This window comes from Meleagris gallopavo, chromosome 1 (assembly GCF_000146605.3).
Source record: "Meleagris gallopavo isolate NT-WF06-2002-E0010 breed Aviagen turkey brand Nicholas breeding stock chromosome 1, Turkey_5.1, whole genome shotgun sequence".
Lineage (NCBI taxonomy): Eukaryota > Metazoa > Chordata > Aves > Galliformes > Phasianidae > Meleagris > Meleagris gallopavo.
The window spans coordinates 172,534,840-172,555,361 of NC_015011.2; the positions used below are offsets into that span (position 1 = coordinate 172,534,840).

General features: G+C 36.3%; 1 protein-coding gene across 1 annotated transcript; it reads left to right on the forward strand.

Annotated features, from left to right (window-relative positions):
• Positions 1-5,486: 5,486 nt before the first annotated feature.
• Positions 5,487-20,072, forward strand: LOC100539183 (periostin). The gene is made up of 11 exons (XM_010728959.3): positions 5,487-5,673; positions 7,122-7,220; positions 12,542-12,606; positions 13,879-14,036; positions 14,698-14,862; positions 15,831-15,977; positions 16,489-16,630; positions 17,884-18,096; positions 18,270-18,404; positions 19,219-19,367; positions 19,917-20,072. The coding sequence occupies exons 1-11, from the start codon at positions 5,552-5,554 to the stop codon at positions 20,055-20,057; spliced, it is 1,536 nt and encodes a 511-aa protein (XP_010727261.1). The 5' UTR covers positions 5,487-5,551; the 3' UTR covers positions 20,058-20,072.
• Positions 20,073-20,522: the final 450 nt, after the last annotated feature.

Genomic DNA, 20,522 nt, shown 5'->3' on the forward strand with positions numbered 1-20,522 from the left:
ATATTAGAAGATTCTAATTGTAATGCTTGGCAATAAGAAACCCAATGAGATTTATAAGAAGAGTTGAAATCATTTGAATAAATAAACCCAACAGAAGGAGGGAAATTAATTAGCTCCTGGAGGTGTGATGTGACTATGATTAATAGCATAACCTAATAAAATTGAATACAGAATGCCAGCAAAAGGCCCAGTGGAGCTAGTCATTAGTTTAGAAAAGGTATGGTACTATGAAATAATCTTATCAAACATACTATGTTTCTAAGAATGTATTTCTGGAAAACAAACCACCCAAGAGAGGATGCAACTGGTGGGGTTCTTCTGATGTTATACTGGACTGCCTAAATTTTAGACAACTAGTGAAGTCAGTCACCCTAAACTTATTTATGCACTTAATAGCTCTGCATTTCTGTGGGTCCACATAATCAAGCCTTCTTCTCCCCCGTTTGAAATTTACCAACACTGGCTAGTATAAAACTTTGTGTGGAAACCAAGCTGCATCCAATCTAAGAAATGCTGGGTCCTTCACTATACTTAGGGACCTCTCTTCCCTTGGTAGTTTGTTTTGGTAGCCAGGCTTACTGTGCTCAGCTCATTTTTACAGTCTTTTTTAATTATCTGACCTTAATCTCCAGAAGGCACAAATTCGTACTGAATTTAACAGTCTAAATCTGCTACATAGTCTTAAAGAAATGGAAGACTACTTACATGCTTATTTCAAGCTGTGCTTGACAGGATTCCTAAGTGGTGCTGCAGTAAATCATCAGGTGTTAAATAGCTTTTCCCTGACTACAGCTCCCTTACAGTGCTCACGTAAAGCAGATATGCAGTGAAGCCATGTGCCCCAGCTGTGACTTGCTCTGTACTCTCCTGCATCTAAATTCTTTACTTCCTAAGGTGCGTCACCAGAGAATTTCTTATATATCTGTTACAGTCAACTATTAGTTTGTCTCTAAGGACAGTGGATTTTGGGGGTTCTTACAGTGCATATTTATGACATTCAAACAGTAAACCAATCTTTAAGAAGTAACACTGCTGGTTACTCCAGATGTAAATTCCTGATCTAAGTGAAGTTAATGGCAAAACTCTCAAATTCGGTGAGTCAAAATTTCTGAGGAAATCTAACAATGCAAACAACAACTGCAGGATGCAGCATACCTCTCTTTTCATCTTAAAACTTAACTCACTTTTTTTTTTCCAATGTGCACATGAATGCACCACAAACTAAACACAACAAAAGGCTATGAAATACAGCAGCAAAATACTTATAACATGCATGTGCACTGTAAATAATCTCGAGTGTCTTCAAGTTTTAACTGTGGAAACAGTATTAGAAAAACTTTTCATTTCCTACTACTCTTATTAGATAAATTTCTGCAAGTCATCAATAGAATTATCTACAATAGGTTAAAACCTACAAGTTCCAGTTACTTCAGAATAATGTAAAGCTTTGTCAAGTCTCTAAATATTCAAAAGCAAATATCACGTGGCTTAATGAAATTTTAGGGATGGTGAAATAAATATCTTCATCATCCGAAAAGTCATAAATGCTCAGAGCAGTTTTGAGGATATGACCATTACAGAATTATCTCCACTAGAGGTCTCTAGAGAAATACAAGTAACAATATTCAGAAATTAGCAGGAACTTTACACTTTTCTTCTTGATACTGCTCAAATTTTGTGGAAGATAAAAAACTTACTCTGTACTTGTCCTTATTTCTGCTTATTTCTGGATAATAAAATGTCCTATTATTTCAATTATTTCATTAGAATATATTAGGTGTTTTAAAGCATTTTATAATCAGCTGTTCAGCACTATATCCCTTAGTTAGGTATAAGTAATCATGATTTAATATTTTATGTTGTGATTGTATCTGTGATTGCACAAAGTAGGTAGCCAAAGGAAGCCAAATCTTGGTGGGATACCCATCTTTCTAAATAGAGAGCAAAAACCAAACAAACAAACAAACACAAGTGAAAAAAGTGAAAAAAGGAATTGGTTAGTCAGAACAGTATCACAGAATCACAGATAGTGATTGTATGGGGCTGGAAGAGACATCTAAAGATCACCCAGTCCACCCCCCCGCAAAGCAGGCCCCCTACAGCAGGCTGACAGGTAGCCATCCAGGCAGGTCTTGAACATCTCCAGAGAAGACTCCACAACTCCTTTGGGCAGCCTGTCCAGTGCTCTGTCACCCTCACTGTGAAGTTTTTATGCACATTTGTGCAGAAATACCTATGCTTCAGTTTGTGGCCGTTTCCCCTTGTCCTACTGCCATGCACGACTGAAAAAAGCCTCACCAGGATATTTTAACTTTCAAATTAGATAATAATTATCCTGGTGTGCTATCTAGCAAACTGTTATCTCACAGGCAAAAAGCGGGGCCTGGCATCATTTCTGATTTTATATCTGGACTAACATAAGCATAGATACATAATAGCATTCAGGTAGTTGGACTATTTTTTGCTTTTTTTTTATCTTGATGTTTTTTGTTCCCCATAAGTTTGATCAGACTGTGCAGCTTTCATTTCTTTGAGGATTTTCAAAACAGTCATATCCAGCTGAAGATGAGCTTTTTCCATTCTAGGTATTGTGCATTTTTTGTGCCGCTCAACAAATTATTCAGATTTTTCAGTAAGTTAAGATAGATAATTACTATTATTTTTCTCCTCACACTATTTTATTTCCACAAACTGCATGTCTGTATTAACTTCTTTTTAGCTACTATCTGCTGCATTAAATAGAACGATGTCACTAAGTTTGCTACAACGTTTAATGCTGATTACCCCTTAATCTGGTAATATTTGCATGCTTATTCACCATTTTCTGTGCTGTCCTATCATCTCTGCCACCATGTGTGATACTAGATTTGACATGTAGCAATCCCTCAGTCTTTCTTACATACTTCAAAATTGAAAACGGCATTTTTTTTTTTTTATATTAATATGCATTCCTTATGTGGAAATGCAAACACGAATGGTATTAGGATTACTCTCTGCTGCCATTATGCCCAGTTCCTATCTGAATCAAAGAAAAGCAGTAACAGAGATGATAATATTAATAACTACCAGTTTAAGAATTAAATCCTTAGCTACGTGGGCACTCACTCTAAACCTCAGAGAGAGAATTACATTAACAAATGGTGTTCTCTGTGATATGAAACTGGTTCACCAATCAGAAAGTTGGAATATTTTGGAAATACTTGTCCTCTTCAGATTGTTCCCTATTTAATCATACATAGCTTCATATGAGGGCTTCTCCAAGAGTAACACCTCCTAGTTTATTATGTCAGCTCAAACATCACAGGTGGATGGTGGTGGTATGGCATTAGAGGCAAAACCTTCCCACCAACATCCTGTTACATGTTGTTACCATGCAACAGATGGCAGCAGAGGGGCACTCTGAAAGAATGGTTTCTGACATTGAAGTGTCAGAAGAAATGGTGTGTCATTTAATCCCTCCATGTATAAAAAATTGCACCCAATGATATACATCAATGCTTGTTGAACATTTATGAAGACCAAACACTGGATGTGAGCACAGTGAGGTAGCAACCAGAAGAACAAGATACATTTCAGGTGGCCATACACAGTTGTCGCACTACAAAAAGCAAAGCATTTAAATCAGTTCACCCATGCAAATACACTAATGAAAAATAACATTTTGTAGCTCAGAATTTGTCCTATCAAACAGTGTTATTGTGCTCTTTGTATCTGTTGTAATTTCCATTGGAATAAATAGGAGACATTACTTTCAGAGATAGCTATGATTCTCAGTGCATGCAGTAGCATTAGTTTCTACTTATTTTTGATGCTACATGGATGAATGTGGAAGACAAGTATATGAGCTGTGCTGAGAGGCGAGAGACTCAAGAGGGAGACATTTCTGGGAAGAGAAGACAGGTGACAGGAACAATGCTGTGACTTTCAAAAGTTTCTTGTATTACTTTAAGAGAACATCTTCTAACTTTTCACCTGTAGAACGAGAACTGCAATGAGAAATCTACTGAGGCCTACCACCAGCTCTAAATGTCAGAGCTAGGAGGTGATATTTCTCACAGCATTTCTTGCTGCAAAGACCAGAGATAAAGAGCTCTAAGAGGAACAGAAGTAGCACAGCAGTGACATTCTCTTAAAACTTGTAATTCTATGTTGACCTATCACCTCTGTGAGTTGATCTGAAGATGGTGATTCAGCAAGACTGTGAATTCACACACAGCTGATACTGCCTTCAACAACTTGAGTCATTTATAGGCAGGATGATATAGGCTGCAGTAGTAAGAAGTCTTTTTACCTTTAACCAAATTTACCTGTTCTTAACTTTAGAAGACATGAAGTGCCATGGTGATATCCTAGATCACTAAATGTTTATGTATTATGCCTTGTAATAATATTTACCTATGTACATAGTAAATAGCCAGTGCCTCCAGCCTCTGCTCTTTGTTCCATTTGTCTGTGTTCTGTAATGAGAGGTTCCCTCAGCTATGTCAGTCCAAAACTGCATCCATTTCCAGTTATCCATATTATTATTTTCCCTGTTTTGGAGGAATAATCTACAGCAAAGTTCTGTTATTAAAACTGACATATTTTCATACAGATCCAAAATGACAAACTATACCTTGAAACTGAATTCACATGTGAACCCTTTTATACAATTGTAGATATTTTTTTTCTCGACATTAAAATCATAAACTCATGGACTGCAGTCCAAATACTGACTGTCCCTTAAGACTGCCCCTTCGCTGGGTTTTTCAGCCTGTCCTCAGCATTTCATCTTTCTGCCTCATTTCCCTCATTTACAGCTCAGCATTACATTTTCCATCTGTTTCACTAGAGGCTCCCAACGATCAACTATTGAGTATAAGTATTTCTTCAAATTTTCAGCTATTCTGATTTCTGTGAGACTACGTGAGGTTCCAACTAAAAGCATTTTGCAATAACAAATGTTACTATTAGAATTAAAATGCATATTTAAATAGTGTGTTTGATTGTATAACTGCTTCTTAATTAGTATGTGTTAGCCTTTTTTTTCTGAAGGCATAAATGCCATTTGTCAAGAGTATTGACAACAGATTGTTGACTGGAACTGTCATCAACTTCACTAGTTAAACAATTCAGAGCTGATAACTATAAGGACATAGAAAACAGAAGAAAGCAGCAGGAAGAAACTTCATCTGGATTTGAACAGAGCCACACAGTGATCCCAACCTCTGGACGTTTTAGTGCTATAAATACCAAATCATAACTCAAAGTCTAAACTTCCCAAACTTCTGCTGTTGTGTCAGCAGAATAAAATGCTAAGCCTTCTGTAATGAGGAAGAAATTAGTCAATCAGGGATAAAAAAAGAACTGCTCATACGGTTAATGTATGATATTAATTTAGGTTACTGAAGTTGGCAGCCAAAGCTGCTACTCTAAGGAGGGTGGTACGAAGTTTCAGGTTGATTCCTTGGTTCCCTCCCACCACCTTCCAACATGTATATAAATTGTCAGCCCTCCAGAGCCTCTGCCAGTTCTCTCTTCTAGACTTGCCAGAAGCATCTGAGGACTAAAGATGAAGATCTTTTTATTATTCACCTTTTCCACGTTTTTCTTGTCTGCTTTTGAACAAGCAGCTGCATATGCTCACTATGACAAGATTTTAACTCATAGTCGAATAAGGGCACGCGACCAAGGGTAAGTATGGGGGATTTATTTGCACTTTTAAAGGGAATCTCTAAACAGTTAGTCTTTTTTTTTTCTTCTTGTGTTATATTAAATGTGATTTTTTGACTCTGTTTCTTATCATTCAAGAATTACTTTTGTTCTGATGTTCTAAATTAGTTTTATAAGAAAGCTTTTCAAAGCTTTCTGGGGAGTTTCAAAGGGAGACAAAATAATGTAAGATTTCATAAAACCTGGAAAAAATTAAATCCCCACTTCTTGATGAACAAAATGCATACATTCTAGAATCACTGAACTTAATTACAGTTCATGATGAATATGATGTGGCTTGGGATATGTTTAATACACATTTTCAAATGTTTGGATAGAACTGATACTTATTCCACAACATTTACTTGCTTTTTTCTAATGAATAAATCATGAACTATCCTTTAATACTGTCTGACACTGGGAGCTCTTTGTAAAACTTTTGTTCCCACTGGAGTAGCAGCAACTTGCTCAGCAGGGCACCCCAGAGACAACACTCACAAGCCAGGCTGTTCAGAGATACAGAACTTATTTGAACAGCTGGTGTCAGGGAAATTATGTATCTCAACATCATATCTCCCTTCAATCTTTTTTAGTAAAAAGTGTTCTGTGAAAAGAATTGTTTGCCCTCCTTTCTGCCTTCCTTTATTGAATTCTCTCTCCCCCTCCCTCTCTCTCTTCTTTTCCCCTCTCACTCTCCCTCTCTCATTCCCACTGTTGTAAAGCATATGTTCTAACTCTTGAACCGATTAACTTTTGTACTGTGAAATTATAGAAATCGGTGACAAAACACCTTTGCTCCATGGAATTTGCTCTTAGAAAATTCCTCTTCTGTACACTACCATGCTAAGTAAAAAGTTTTCCTTGTTTGAATTCTGCAATGCTTTTTATTTACATGCCAGTTTACCCTTTGGTCCCCAGTAATTCCCAGAATGTTTACTTAGGTGCCTGCGGTCCTCCAAATGGATGGTAATCAAAACAGCTGATTGATTTACAGGGTTTCCTTCCACATAAAGAGCCAGTCACTGCTCTTCCCCATCTCCCCGTAACCTTCAGCTGCACAGATGTGTTCAAGAAAAAAACTTTAATAAAAAAGCCTGATGGTATTAGCAGCTAAGTCCTTGGTGACTGGTAATTAATTCACTTCCCTGGAGGAAGGAAGAAATGTAAGACATATTGAGACAGAGGGTCATGCCAGAGTGGAGGGCAATCATCTGTCCCCACCAGGAGGGTGGACTTGCCAAGGAACCCAGCTGGGTAGTCTTGGGAACTTGCATTGTGGTTACTTGAATGCACACCTGCCCTGGCAGCTAAAGCCAGATGTTCACTTCTCGTTCTTGCTCAACAGAATCTGTATATGCTGCTATGTTATATAGCACTTTATAGACGTGTAAAGACTTTTTTTTTTTTATTTTTTCTCACTCTATCCATAGCCCAAATGTCTGTGCCCTTCAGCAAGTTATGGGAACCAAAAAGAAATACTTCAGCACCTGCAGAAACTGGTACCAGGGATCCATCTGTGGAAAGAAAGCGTAAGTATTTGCTGTTCAAAACATCCATTGAAATGGGATAGCATTCAATTAGAAAACTCTCCTCAGTGCGAAACTAAATATTTGCTTCAAATGCAGAAGCGGGAAGAATTAATTTCATAGTTTTACAATGTTACAGCTTTCCTTTAATTAAAACCACCTGGATTCAGTAATTGCTGCCAAAAATAATCACAAAACGTGTGAAAAATGATAGCATGGTATGTAATGCTTTTAAAATTGAATGGGCTTCCAGGCATAAGTTTCAGGAATATTTTTGTCAGTTAAGTTTATGTAGGTCTATTCTAAAGACAAAGAGATACAAGGTTATGAGACCTATTCAGAAACACAGAGGGGCCAGAGGCCATTTGTGAAAAGAACTCTGCACAACTAGCAGTTATGTGCTCAGACCACACCTTTTCACAAAGAGAGAAAAATAAATAAATAAATATTAAGAGCACAGAACAAGTCTGGATGAGTTTCACAATCTTTTGGAGTCTGTATGTATTTCAGTTGTCCTGCTTTTCCAGAATACAAGCCATGGCCTTTTCTGTGGGGAAAAAATTGTCAGAGGTATCAGAGTCACTACCTCTGTATCAGCCACAAGAGTGGTTTCAGAGCAAGAATAGATACAAAAACCCCAATCCAGAAATTGGTCTGCCCCAATTGTCATGTTTAAAATTAAGTAATTTAACAATGTTTACCAAATGCAATGAAATAGTATTTTTTTTAGTTGTACCACATTTTCTCCTGTTGATACACAATTAGTTGGATAACATTCTCAGCAGCTGTCATAGGAAATCACTTGTTCTTGTTTCACCATTAATTTTGTTTCCCCACTAATGATTTTTTGCACTGTTAAAATTACTCTTGAATTTGTAGTTGGAATTCAGACAAAGATCTGAAAAGGGCTTGTATTCTGGTTTCCATTACTTCTCTTGGCTGTTAAAGGCTTTGTGTTGTTAAGATTCATAAAAGATATTATGTCATAACACAGTGTTGGAAATGACCCTTAAGGAAAAGGATGAAGAAAGAGGTAGTGGGAGGAAGTTTTCTTCCTGAGAAAACGTTTTCATTGCTCTGCCAGAATACCATAAATAATTAACCAAGTTAAATATCCAATACAGTGAAGCACAGATTCCAGCACACAGGCTTTCCTTTCAAGTTCAGCCATGGCTTTGAAGTCTGAATTCTAAAGTCAGTCTAGACGTGAGGAATGATACACTGTCCCTATCGGAACTCAAGAAAAGATTATTGTCATGATCCAAGTTGTCACCCTAAGCTTTCTGTATTGTAGAATTTATCAGATTAGTGATTACTTACTACTTTAAGAAGATGGAAGGAAGTAATGGCATTTTAGTAGAATGGAAATAGCACAAAGTATAATTAACTTTCCAGACAGACAAGCAGTTTGATTATCCCAGATTCCCAGAAGTTCTGAACTTAATTTACTGTCTTGAATCTTGCTCAGTCCCTCTCTCCTTTATTTTGACTCTTTTTTAAAAAGTAAACAAAACAGGTTAGAATCCATTTTTCATACTAAATATCGAGGTTTGGGCAATTGATGATTATATCATAGTGATCAGTTTCCAGTCAAACTAGATTGTGTGTGATCATTTGCCCCATCTGTGACTTCAAATTTTTAGTATTCATAGGTTTACATAGTCTTTATTAGAATCCTTCCTGCTCCTCCAGGTGGCGTTGTAATACAGACTTCCTTCTTTCTTCTGTGGTCATGCGACAAGTTATCCAAAGTATTTCACCTTTTGAGAAAAATCTGCCATACCGCTAACTTCTTTGGCACTACATTTTATTCCACTACAGACACGTTAGGAAGAAGGATATTTCCTGAAAATGAAATTTGGATATTCTCAAGTCAGTTTTGGAACACAAATTACTTCTGTGGTTTTATTCCTAGATAGATGTCATGTTCCTGTGAGCAAAAGTCTGCTCTCTGCACAAATCTGAAAAGGAACACATTGCTTTGTGAAGCTCCAGAAGTAAAATGAGTTTTCAGTGAGAAATGTGTTTCTTCTAGTGCGTCAGGAAAAGTAATTTGAAGCAATAGGCCGTTTGGGCTCAATGAAATCATACATGACTTTATTCCCTTTTCTGACAAAGCTGAAAAACATTTTACAGAGTCTTTGTTAGGCTGTAAGCAGGAAACCCAATTACAGCCAACCAGTAGAAGAGACTGAGCAGCAGCAGCAGGTGGAATTTGACTGAGAAACACAAAAGTATCTCCATCCTCTTTTAACAGTCCTACCATTGTACAGGCACTTATACAGAAAGGCTAGAGGAGATTAAGAAGAGTCATGGACTTTTTTGTGGTTGTAATGGAGCATCTGTTAAAACTTAATCTTAGCTCTTATTGGGAGTTATATTCTCTGTACTCACAGAATATGAATGTGTGAAATATGATGTGAATCCATTACTGAAGAGGTTATTTTAGTAGGAATGTTAATCTAAAGGACGATGGCTCTTCTCATGTTAATTTCTCTGTGTTAATAAGTCCTTCGTAATTTGCATATAGTTTCTATAAAATGTTAATTTAAGGAAGTTTCTTATGTTTACATTTCCAGCACACTCCTGTAAATTTCAAGTTAAAGATTTGCTAAAATCAAAGTCCTTTGGTCCAAAAGCATTCCACTGTTTTTATACAGTATTTTATCTCCATGCCAGCAAGGAGTAGAAACAGATGAGTCACAGAGCTGATCTGAATAAGTCGAATATCTCTCTGTTAACAAAGAATAACAAGAATATATGGTAATCTAGATCAGTTCTCTTTTCCTTGGGAATATATTGCCTTAGTACTAAAAATACATGCAAAAAAATTCCCAAACTCTATTTTCTTCACTTAGACACATCTTACGCTAGCAGGGTCATACAGCTGGGGATGACTTTACTGTGTGAGTTGGAACGTTCCATGTGTCTGTAAGTGAGTGGTATTGAAAAATAGCATCTTGCATCACGTTTTATAGCATTCTAAATGTTATTTTTGGATCCTCTTTATGGACCACTTTTCTCTCATTCCATCCTTCTCACTACATCTTGAGCACAACTGATACGGGGACCTTCCAATTGTGGTCAACCATAAGGGCATATGAAAATTATAAAAAAAAAACACAAAAAACTTAGAGTAACTCAGTGATTGAAAAAAGTGCTTTTTTTCATAACAAGTTACATGGTAAAAGAGGCACCGATCTTGTAATGCTTGGCTGAAGAAAGAACTTTCTTAACTAAGTTTTTCATTCAGTTTTCTGCTTTTCATTAATTGTGTCATTGTTGGTTGTGGTAAGAACACTAAACTTGACATGCCTTATGCTTTACTTACAACTCAGCTACTTTTCTCCTTTTTCCAAAAGCTAATTAAGATTGCAGCCTCTCATAGTTGCTCAAAGGGTAAGGGAGATACATATATGTATTTTTTTTTCCTGTGGAAATAAAGAACTATTAACGATGAAGCAGTTAACACAGTTGGGCTAATATTCTGACTTCTGTCAGATGACTTGTTTTATTAGCTACTGGCAAGGATACAACTGGTAGGAAGGTGAAAGGTTACAAGTTTAATTTCCTTATTAGTTAGAAAATCTGTAGCCTAAACTCTCAGTTCATCTTCCATTTCCAGGAAATAGACATACAGCAAATTGCCTCATAGAATGAAATACGTGAAAAAGAACTGTACAAAATTTTGAATACATGGCTCATTTGCTGAAAACAGGCACATGCCAGAAAGGTGAAAAGGTTATGTGTGTATCTGTATATCACAGGATGGAATTATGTATTTCCCTAGCACAGAGAAATGAAATATTGTGTGTTTTTTTGTTTTTTGTTTTTTTTTTTTTAATCTTAAATATTGAACATCTGTATCAGACTGTTGTAAACCATGGAATTCCAATCCTACCTTTATAAATCATGGTTTGTAACACTATTGCTCTCCCAGTCTGTGTTCATTTTTAAAATCTCTTCAAGTAGATTAGATAGTGATTCTTCTGAGTCCAACTTCTCATTTGAGTAAGTTGTACAGTTTAATATGTTTGCAATCAGTGTTTGCCAGCTCTAGCTTGTGAAAAATGAGAGAAGCCTGCCTATTCATCAGCCGCTGAAGAGTCTACAGTTTAAAAGCTGGAATACTGTGGTAAAGACTCAGCAAAAATCTTCAAGGAAATCCTGTTCAGAATTCTTTAGCTGCCGAGATTAGCTACACGTATAAAAATAACACTATTAGTAAGATCTTCATTCCCATCCATAGCAGATCATAATTTGAAAAGAAATACCTAAAGTCTGCAAGTTTAAAATACGTTTTAGATCTTGATAAGATTATACAATTTATTGACATTCCTTGTATGGAAGGGCCAGAATCAACACATAACCCTCTGGGGTTTTTTTTTTGCAAGCTCGCACTAACTTAGAAGAGAATTTGTCAAGAAAGTCTATGGTAGATCTTTTGTTTCTGTCATATTAATTAAAAGGGCATTATATTCCATTAGGCATTCAGTACCAAGTTACATGTTACACTACAGAATTACCAATTAGACCTGGTTTGCTGCTACATATAGATTATGCATGTTCAAGAAAGGGAGTCTTTATTTAACAGTTCCTGGTCTGCTCTACTATTAAATTGTATGTATGCTTTGATGACATACTCTTTTAACTCTGTGCTTGATTTGTTGCAATCTGGTTTTCATCCTCGCTATATTTACCAAGGAACCTCATGTCCAACTATCCTGTCTTTAGTGACTCTGTTTTCTATGCCCTGCTTTATATCTGTACTTAATTAATTATCTCTCTCATTCCTGAGCTTCTTCAAAGTCTTCCTGGTACACTGAGGCTCTGCTCCCAATTTATTTCACTATACAATCCCCAAGACCTTCTCCGAAGTATCCATTAAATTTCTACATCCCGACTGTAGATTACCTCAAGCAGTTTTGTCATTTAAATTTACACTGTTTAATTTTTTCCCTTTGGACACTTTTGCTAGCAGTTCCTCTCACTATCCCCACTGTGTTCATATTTGCCTTCCTTCTGTCCCACCTAATCTTTTCAAAATAGACTCATCAAATTAATTTTCTTCTGTTGCTATTCTATTTACACTATCTTTTCATAACTCTGCAACCTCTTTCATGTTTGTTTTTTTTTCCTATCAGTTAAACTTAATGACTACATTTAGTAAAACAACAACCAATTTGTAATATATAGAATAGGCTGAATGATAAAAAGGGCAAAAAGATTAGCAGAAAGTGTACTTCGCAATGTAAAATGAATAATGAAAGAAATGGGGCTGCAAACTAAAGTTGATATACAATTGTTTTTTGTATGTTCTACAGAACTGTCTTGTATGAGTGCTGTCCTGGCTATATGAAGATGGATGGTATGAGAGGATGTCCTGCAGGTACTAGTTATTTTCATATGGATGAGTCAGTATATGAGAAGCACTACAAATAGTGAGACTTTCAAAGGTTGTCAGCTTGAGGAAACATTGCCTCTTTTTACAAATTACTGTCTGAGAATGCGAAGTTTCATTTGTACATGGTCAGTACCATTGAAAATCAGCCTGCATTGAATTTGATCCTACAGTTTAAGTTAAATTCCCCAGCTGCTTCCAGCTACTAGATTGGAGAGAAGTGATAGAGTTCTCTATTTCCAAAACATCTGAAGGAGAACCTCTATTTCTGTTTCCCTCCCACTCCAGAGTAACCCATAGCACACCAGAGATCAGAAACCTAGGGCATGAAAGGTGGTATATCAAAGTTCTGTTAACTCATTTTCATGAGAAGACTTGAATCTTGCTAACTAAGAGGCTTTAGATAAACTAAAGAGTGAAAATGAAGGCAAAGATTATTAATTTCTCCTATTTTTGCTATTCTATTTTGCATAAATAAATCTAATTGCAACAAGGAAGGATAATTTGAGATGGCATATATTTCATCACTTTATAACCCTCTTTTTGAGCTCATCTTTTACATTCTGTTAAGCATAACTTAAGGCAGAGTTCATCTTGTTTAAGTGTATTCATTTCACTTTAGATGTTTACATTAGAATGAAATTGGGCATATTCCAAAAGATCCTGTCTTCTCCACAGCTGTAAAAGTAGCTTAGGGCAGCTAGCTCATGTGTGGATACCTGAACTGTGGATTCCTAGAATTAGGAGATCTGCATCCTATTCTCATATAGCGGAGTTTTGATTGTGAGATTATGGTCATTGTTGCTCTCTAAATCAATCTCTACACATGCCAACCACTGGAAGAGGCCTCACAGGAATAAGACTGGTTGATGGTGCCCAAATGTGACCCGCTTCAGCAATTTTTGAGATTGTAGATAAAATTGACTCATATCCTCTCTCAAACGTCCCAAATGGATAGGCTCCCATTCCATATGAGGCTTGGAAAAAAACATCTTAAAGAAAACATTATAATATCTAGTTTTGTTTGATCTATTTTTTCAGTTCATTAAACAAACCGTAAAATAAATAACAAGCAGATGTGTTTGGATAAATTCAGAATACATTGACAGTGGCATTTTAATTCAAGCATGTTGTTTTAATATTGATTTAAACAGTTTCATAAAGGCAATACACTTGTCCAAACAAAATAAATAAACTGGACTTAGTTGTGAGAAACTGGCTGAAGTATTTACAGTATTTTTTGTCTGATGTTGATTTTAGTTGCTCCTATTGATCATGTATACGGTACTCTTGGTATTGTGGGAGCTACCTCCACTCAGCAGTATTCTGACATGTCAAAGCTGAGAGAAGAGATCGAGGGAAGAGGTTCATTCACTTTCTTTGCACCAAGTAATGAAGCCTGGGAGCAATTAAGTTCGGTAAGCATTTGTGTGTATTTATGTATGTACGTATTTCTCTTTCATGTAATGCTTTAGTTAATAAATTATCAATAACTAGCTTATTATAACCTAGATGGCAAACAGTAATAAGATTTTAGGTATAAGCAGACATTAGACAAGCTATTATTATTATTATTATAAACAGGTACATTATAAAAATGTACCTGCTTATCGTACATTACTGAAGCTAGACAATCTGAATTTATTTTCAGGAATGCTAAGTAGCAATGTTTCTTACTTAAGCACTTGCATGTCAAATTTTAATATTGCTAGTCTTCATATAATTTTAGAGTAACCAACAGGAATTCCAGCAATTGCATAATGTAGAGTACAGTCACGTTTTGTCAGTGACTCACATGTCCTCCTTTTAGTAATTCTTTTAGTTAAAATAAATATTGAACTAAAGTACCTTCAGTGATTTGCCTACAAAGAGATTTCTTATCTTCAATTTGTAATCAAATTAGTCTAAAGCAGCATCTGAACAATGCCAGACAGCTAAGTACGGAAATCATGTGTTTCCTAACTGGAAGTATCTGTCAATTGTTTTCATAATATATGTAAAGGTAAAGCAATATGTACATCTTTCTAACAGAAGAATGCTCCTGACATTTCAAATTAATTAATTTCCTTTCTTCTTCAGGAAATCCACAGGAATTTAATTGACAATGTAAATATCGAACTATACAACGCCCTCCACCACCACATGGTAAACAAGCGCATGTTGACAAAAGATCTTAAGAATGGCATGACACTGGTGTCCATGTATAATGGCCAGAAATTGCTTATTAACCATTATCCTAATGGGGTAAGTCTATAGATAAGACTTCTATAATATAATAATGTAATTTTAACCACTGATATCTCTTTTATCAATTTGCTTTGCTGTACAATGAAATAATGGAAAGATTACTAGCTAGCAATTCAGAAAAATAAACTTTCTCTTTATTTAGTTTTCTTTGCCAGCTGATCACCAAGAATTAATGAATATGTACAGTTTGCTGTTTAAATGTCAAGGTTCTAGTGAGAATGAACTTCGTTACTAAAAATCAAGCCTTTTGTGGCCGAAATATAGCATCATAGAATCATAGAATGGCCTGGGTTGAAAAGGACCACAATGATCTTCTAGTTTCAACCCTCCTGCTATGTGCAGCATTACCAACCACCAGACCAGGCTGCCCAGAGCCACATCCAGCCTAGACATCATAATAAATCCAAGAGCAAAAACCTGCTATTAATCTTCATGTACTTACAAAATACTATTAAATCATGTCTTTTAATTAAATCAGATTTTTTATTTGAACTGGGGGGCATGGTAGAAATATTTAATGTTGTAGTGTGCGGACATCCATTACTTTCTAGAAATAATTTTATTTTGATAAATGCTAAAATCTCCCAGTCGTCACTTATCCCTGCCTCAAATGCATGAAAATATTAATGTTGGACAATAGTTTACATCAATTAAAAAATATATGTATAAAATCACTGTAATAAACAGATATGGTAAGCAAACAAAAGAAATAAGGACTGTAATGGCAAATAAAACATGAATAGGAAATCAACGTAGCCTGCATTAGTCAGCCGTTAGCTGAATGCTTTCCAGAAGAGTTGAGTCAGCCTCTTAAATCTTGCACCATTTTACTAAATGTTTTAAAAAGACTGAAAGGACAAACATTTTTCAGAGTACAGAGACTGCCATTCCACAAAAATGAGATTCCAGGCATATGGTCAAATGAATAAACATTAATTTTTCATTACTTGATTCCTTGTACATAGGTTGTTACTGTTAACTGTGCCAGGATCATCCATGGCAACCAGATTGCTACCAATGGTGTTGTTCATGTAATTGACCGTGTCCTAACTGCTGTTGGAAATACCATTCAAGATTTCATTGAAGTTGAGGATGATCTTTCATCTCTCAGAGTAAGTGGACAAAATTAGAAACAATCTGGTCTTTTAGTTTCTTCTTCTTTCTTTTCTATTTGTGTATTACACCTGTAGGTACGAAGGGTTAATTTGTAAAAGACAAAAACGAAATCAAATGAAGTGACTCCCTATGTGCTAAATTAAGGAGGTAATTTTTCATACCAAGACATATTTTACCCACGTAATTAATTTTGTATTCCATTTTGTCATTTCAATTTTAACACATATTTCTGTAACACAGAACACAGTCGCACATTAAAGACCCCTAGTCACTAGGTGAATGCACAGGAGATATTTTGTGCTAAATGCTGTCTGCAAACTTCCATGAGCAACTCCAGCTTTCAGTGTAAATTCAACATTACTTTTGAAGAATAAGATTTTACTTCAGAATCTAGGAGTCAAAATATGTTAGCTTTTAGTTAATATTCTGTTTTCCTGTGACTAGACTGCTAAGCTATTTGGGAAATCCTTTAAATAACCAGCATTAATAACCAATTTTATTTTTCAGGCTGCTGCCATCACATCAGATGTCTTAGATACTCTTGGAAGGCCTGGTTATTACACACTCTTTGCTCCTACTAATGAAGCTTTTGAGCGTCTTCCAAGAGGAGTCTTAGAAAGAATCATGGGTGACAAGGTGGCTTCTGAAGGTATGTAAACTTTTCTTGCAGAAGAGGAATACTTGTTTTATGGCAATTAGTGCTGCTTAAAAATCTGATGGCCTTCTAGGATGCAATGATGACATTGGTGAACAAAGGTTGCAACTGATGTCATCTACTTGGACTTGTGCAAGGCCTTTGACACGGTACCTTACTACATCCTTTCCTCTAAATTGGAGAGATATGGATTTGAACAGTGGACAATTTGGTCAATAAAAATTTGGTTGGATGGTTGCAGTCAAAGAGTTATGGTCAATAACTCTATATCCATGTGGAGACTGGTGACGAGTGGTGTCCCCCAGGAATATGTCTTGGGACTGGTGCTCTTCAACATCCTTATCAATGACATAGACAGTCGGGTAGAGTTTGGAGATGTCACGAGGGTGAGTGGTGCAGCTGATACAGTAGAATAAAGGGATGCCATCCAGAGGGACCAACACAGGCTTGAAAAGTGGGTGCATGTGAACAGAATAGGTTCAGCAAGGCCAAGTGCAAACTGTTACACTTGGGTTGGGGCAATCACAGATGTGTGTACAAACTCCTTGAGAGTAACCTTGCAGAGAAGGACTTGAGGATCCTGGTGAATGAAAAGCTGGATAAGAGCCAGCAGTGTGCTCTTGTAGCCCAGAAAGCCTACAGTATCCTGGGCTGCATCATATGAGGTAGCTCCTCTATTCTGCTCTTGTGAGGCCCCATTTTGAGTTCTGCTTCCAGGCCTCGAGCCCTCAGTACAGGAGGGATGTGTAACTGTTGGAATGGGTCCAGAGGAGGGCCACAAAAAAGATCAAATGGCTGGAGCACCTCTTCTATGAAGAAAGGTTGAGGGATTTGGGCTTGTTTAGGTTGGAGAAAAGAAGGCTCACTGCAACCTTCCAGTACTTGAAAGGAGCAAAAAGTAGGAGGGGGACTGACTTTTTACATGGTCATATAGGGATAGAACCAGGGGGAATTGCTTTCAACTGAAAAAGAGGAAATTTAGGTTAGATGTTAGGAAAAAAAATTATTCAGAGGGCTGTGAGATGCTGGCACAGCCTGCTGAGAAATGTGGATGCCCCATCCCTTGAGGTATTCAAGGCCAGGTTGAATGGGGCCCAGGGCAGCCTGATCTGATGGCTGGCAGTCATGCCCATGACAGGGGTTGGAACTGGATGGTCTTTAAGGTTCCCTCCAACCTAAGCTATTCTATGATATATGAATCTGTATATCCAAACATCTGTTTACAAAGTTTTTTCTTTTCCCTTCAGCTCTTGTGAAGTTCCATATTTTAAATACTCTTCAGTGCTCTGAAGCAATCATGGGTGGAGCTGTCTATGAGACCTTGGAAGGAAACACACTTGAAGTTGGCTGTGATGGTGAAACTCTTACTGTGAATGGAGTAAAGATGGTGAAACGCAAAGATATTGTGACGAGCAATGGTGTTATCCACCTCATTGATAGAGTGCTAATTCCTGATTCTGGTTAGTAATATGCATGACAAACTTATTAAATTGAAGATGTTTCCTCTCATCCCACCTAGATTCTTTCACATAAGGTTACGAAAGCATGAAAAATGCACTTAAGGGGAAAAAAAAAAAAAAAAAAAAAAAACAAGACTGTTTTTAAATGTCTCTTCTTTCTCCTTTATTTGCAGCCAAACAAGTTATTGAGCTTGGAGGTGCCCAGCAGACTACTTTTACAGACCTGGTGACACAACTAGGACTAGCATCTTCTCTAAGACCAGAAGGCCAATACACTCTGCTGGTACCACAGAATCGTGCTTTCTCAGGTTAGTAGCCTTTAAAGATTATTATCTGAACTTTGAAATAAACAAGAAGCATATGTGATATTCTGACAGTCTTCCAAATAACTGCCAGTACTTGTTCTACATCCCAAAGAAAGACAGTAATTAAGAATTAGAGATACTATAGCCTTCCAAAATGAACATCATATGGAAAGACAAAATAAATGTAACTATTAGGCTGCACAGCATTTTCAGTGGCAGCATTTGTTAATGGAAATATTATATCTAAGACAGAAAATGTGCATAGATATATAATGGGAAAGCAATGATATTAATGAACTTGCACATTACTCTTAACTTGTGCATTGCTTACATTAGATTAGTTATTTATACTCATGAAATTTAAAACAGGAGGTTGATATTTTATAGTCCATTAAAACACAGAGAAACTGATGAAAATGTGCTTTAACATGTCTACATATTTGCAGGAATGACCACATGAGCATCCTATCCCTTCCCTCACTCCCAGAGAAGTTTGGGAAGGATTTCAGGTGCACATTCAGAAAGCAAAATTTGGGATAAGTTCATTCAGTTGGCACACAAAAATCATCAGCCATTTTGTTTACAGTAGTTAATTGTAACTGTGTCAAAATGTTATTTCTAAATTTGAGAAAGGATAATTTACAGAAAATGTTTAAGAATTCATTTTCTATTTACACATATTTTTCCAAGTCTTAAATTATAAGCATTTCAAGTAAAGATTCAGTATTTCCGTGGTGATGATGCAGATATCCACAGTTAAACTTGCTTGAATGGAAGTTCACTATGTAAATAATTTATTACTTAATTGGTGTTGTAGATGACACTTTACAGATGGATCAACGGCTTCTTAAAACAATCCTGCAGAATCACATTATAAAAGTGAAAATTGGGCTCAATGAACTGTACAATGGACAAGAGCTGGAGACAATTGGCGGAAAGCTGCTAAGAGTCTTTGTGTATCGCACAGTAAGTGAATGAAACTTTCTAACAATATGCATCCTGACTACGAAAAGGAAAACGTATGAAAATAAAAAAACAAAGCTGAATGAAAACGACAATATCTACAATTACCACTATTAAGAAAAAAAATTAAGCTTTCAAACTAGGAAAAAAATGAGAATTCAGTCTTTGTGGGAATTTTGCATAAACTACTCTTTTGAAAAAATGAAACAAAATTCAGGATCTGGCATTCAATTATAAATTTGTAAAACAAATTTTTATAACTAAGTAACAAAATCCTCAAAGGAAACAAAAAAAAATTAAGTTTGGAAACATTTGTTTTCTGTTAACTTACTCCAGATTTTGTACTTTTGCTTTCTCAAACAATACTAGATTTCCTGGCAAGACAATACAGTATGATATTTGGAAATCCAGATGAAAATTAATTTTAATCTTAGCAGCCAGTTGGGAAATACACAACCATTGTGTTTATTAAATATGTTTAAATGTTTTAATTTAATGCTTAAATGTTCTTTGAGTAGGTACGTTCGAAACTATCATTTTTCTTTTAATCAGGCTGTATGTGTTGAAAATTCATGCATGGTCAGAGGAAGTAAAGAAGGAAGGAATGGCTTTATTCACGTCTTCAGACAAATCATCAAGCCAGCAGAAAAATCTTTGCATGAAATGCTGAGAAATGATAAGCGTTTTAGGTGAGTAGCATCTTGACAGCGCTGAGGTTTGAGTACAGACTGTGGCAAAATATACAGCACAGCTCGACTGAGAAATAGTTATGAACCATGGGTTACTAGATATTTGGGGTGCAAAGAGGGCAGGAAAGAAGTAATTACCTCCTTAAAAACAGTTCCTTACTTCAAAATAGGCAAGAGAGGAGCAAGAGGGTAGAAGGGACTGGATGACACATTGAGAGCTATAAATGTAGCAGTGTCTGAAGGTTTAGTTAACCAATGACACTATCCCATATTGGTGCAGAATGATTAGAGACTCATACATTCCCAGTCTATATTTCCTGTCCCCTGTCTTCAGATGTCCTGATCCTCCAGAGAGCAACTGCCTTCAGAGAGCAATTCTAACACTCCCTTCATGTCTTTGATCTGCAGATTTTTTTATTCCCTCAGCTCTGCTCTGATCCAGACTGGCAATATTTTTACTTTTTAAAGT

What these genes read in the sequence shown, in the direction of transcription:
- LOC100539183 (XM_010728959.3), top strand. Translation starts at nt 5,552, where the DNA reads ATGAAGATCTTTTTATTATTCACCTTTTCCACGTTTTTCTTGTCTGCT. An exon ending in TCCATCTGTGGAAAGAAAGC is followed by an intron (nt 7,221 to 12,541) that starts GTAAGTATTTGC and finishes TATGTTCTACAG; the next exon opens with AACTGTCTTGTATGAGTGCT. An exon ending in CCTGGGAGCAATTAAGTTCG is followed by an intron (nt 14,037 to 14,697) that starts GTAAGCATTTGT and finishes TTTCTTCTTCAG; the next exon opens with GAAATCCACAGGAATTTAAT.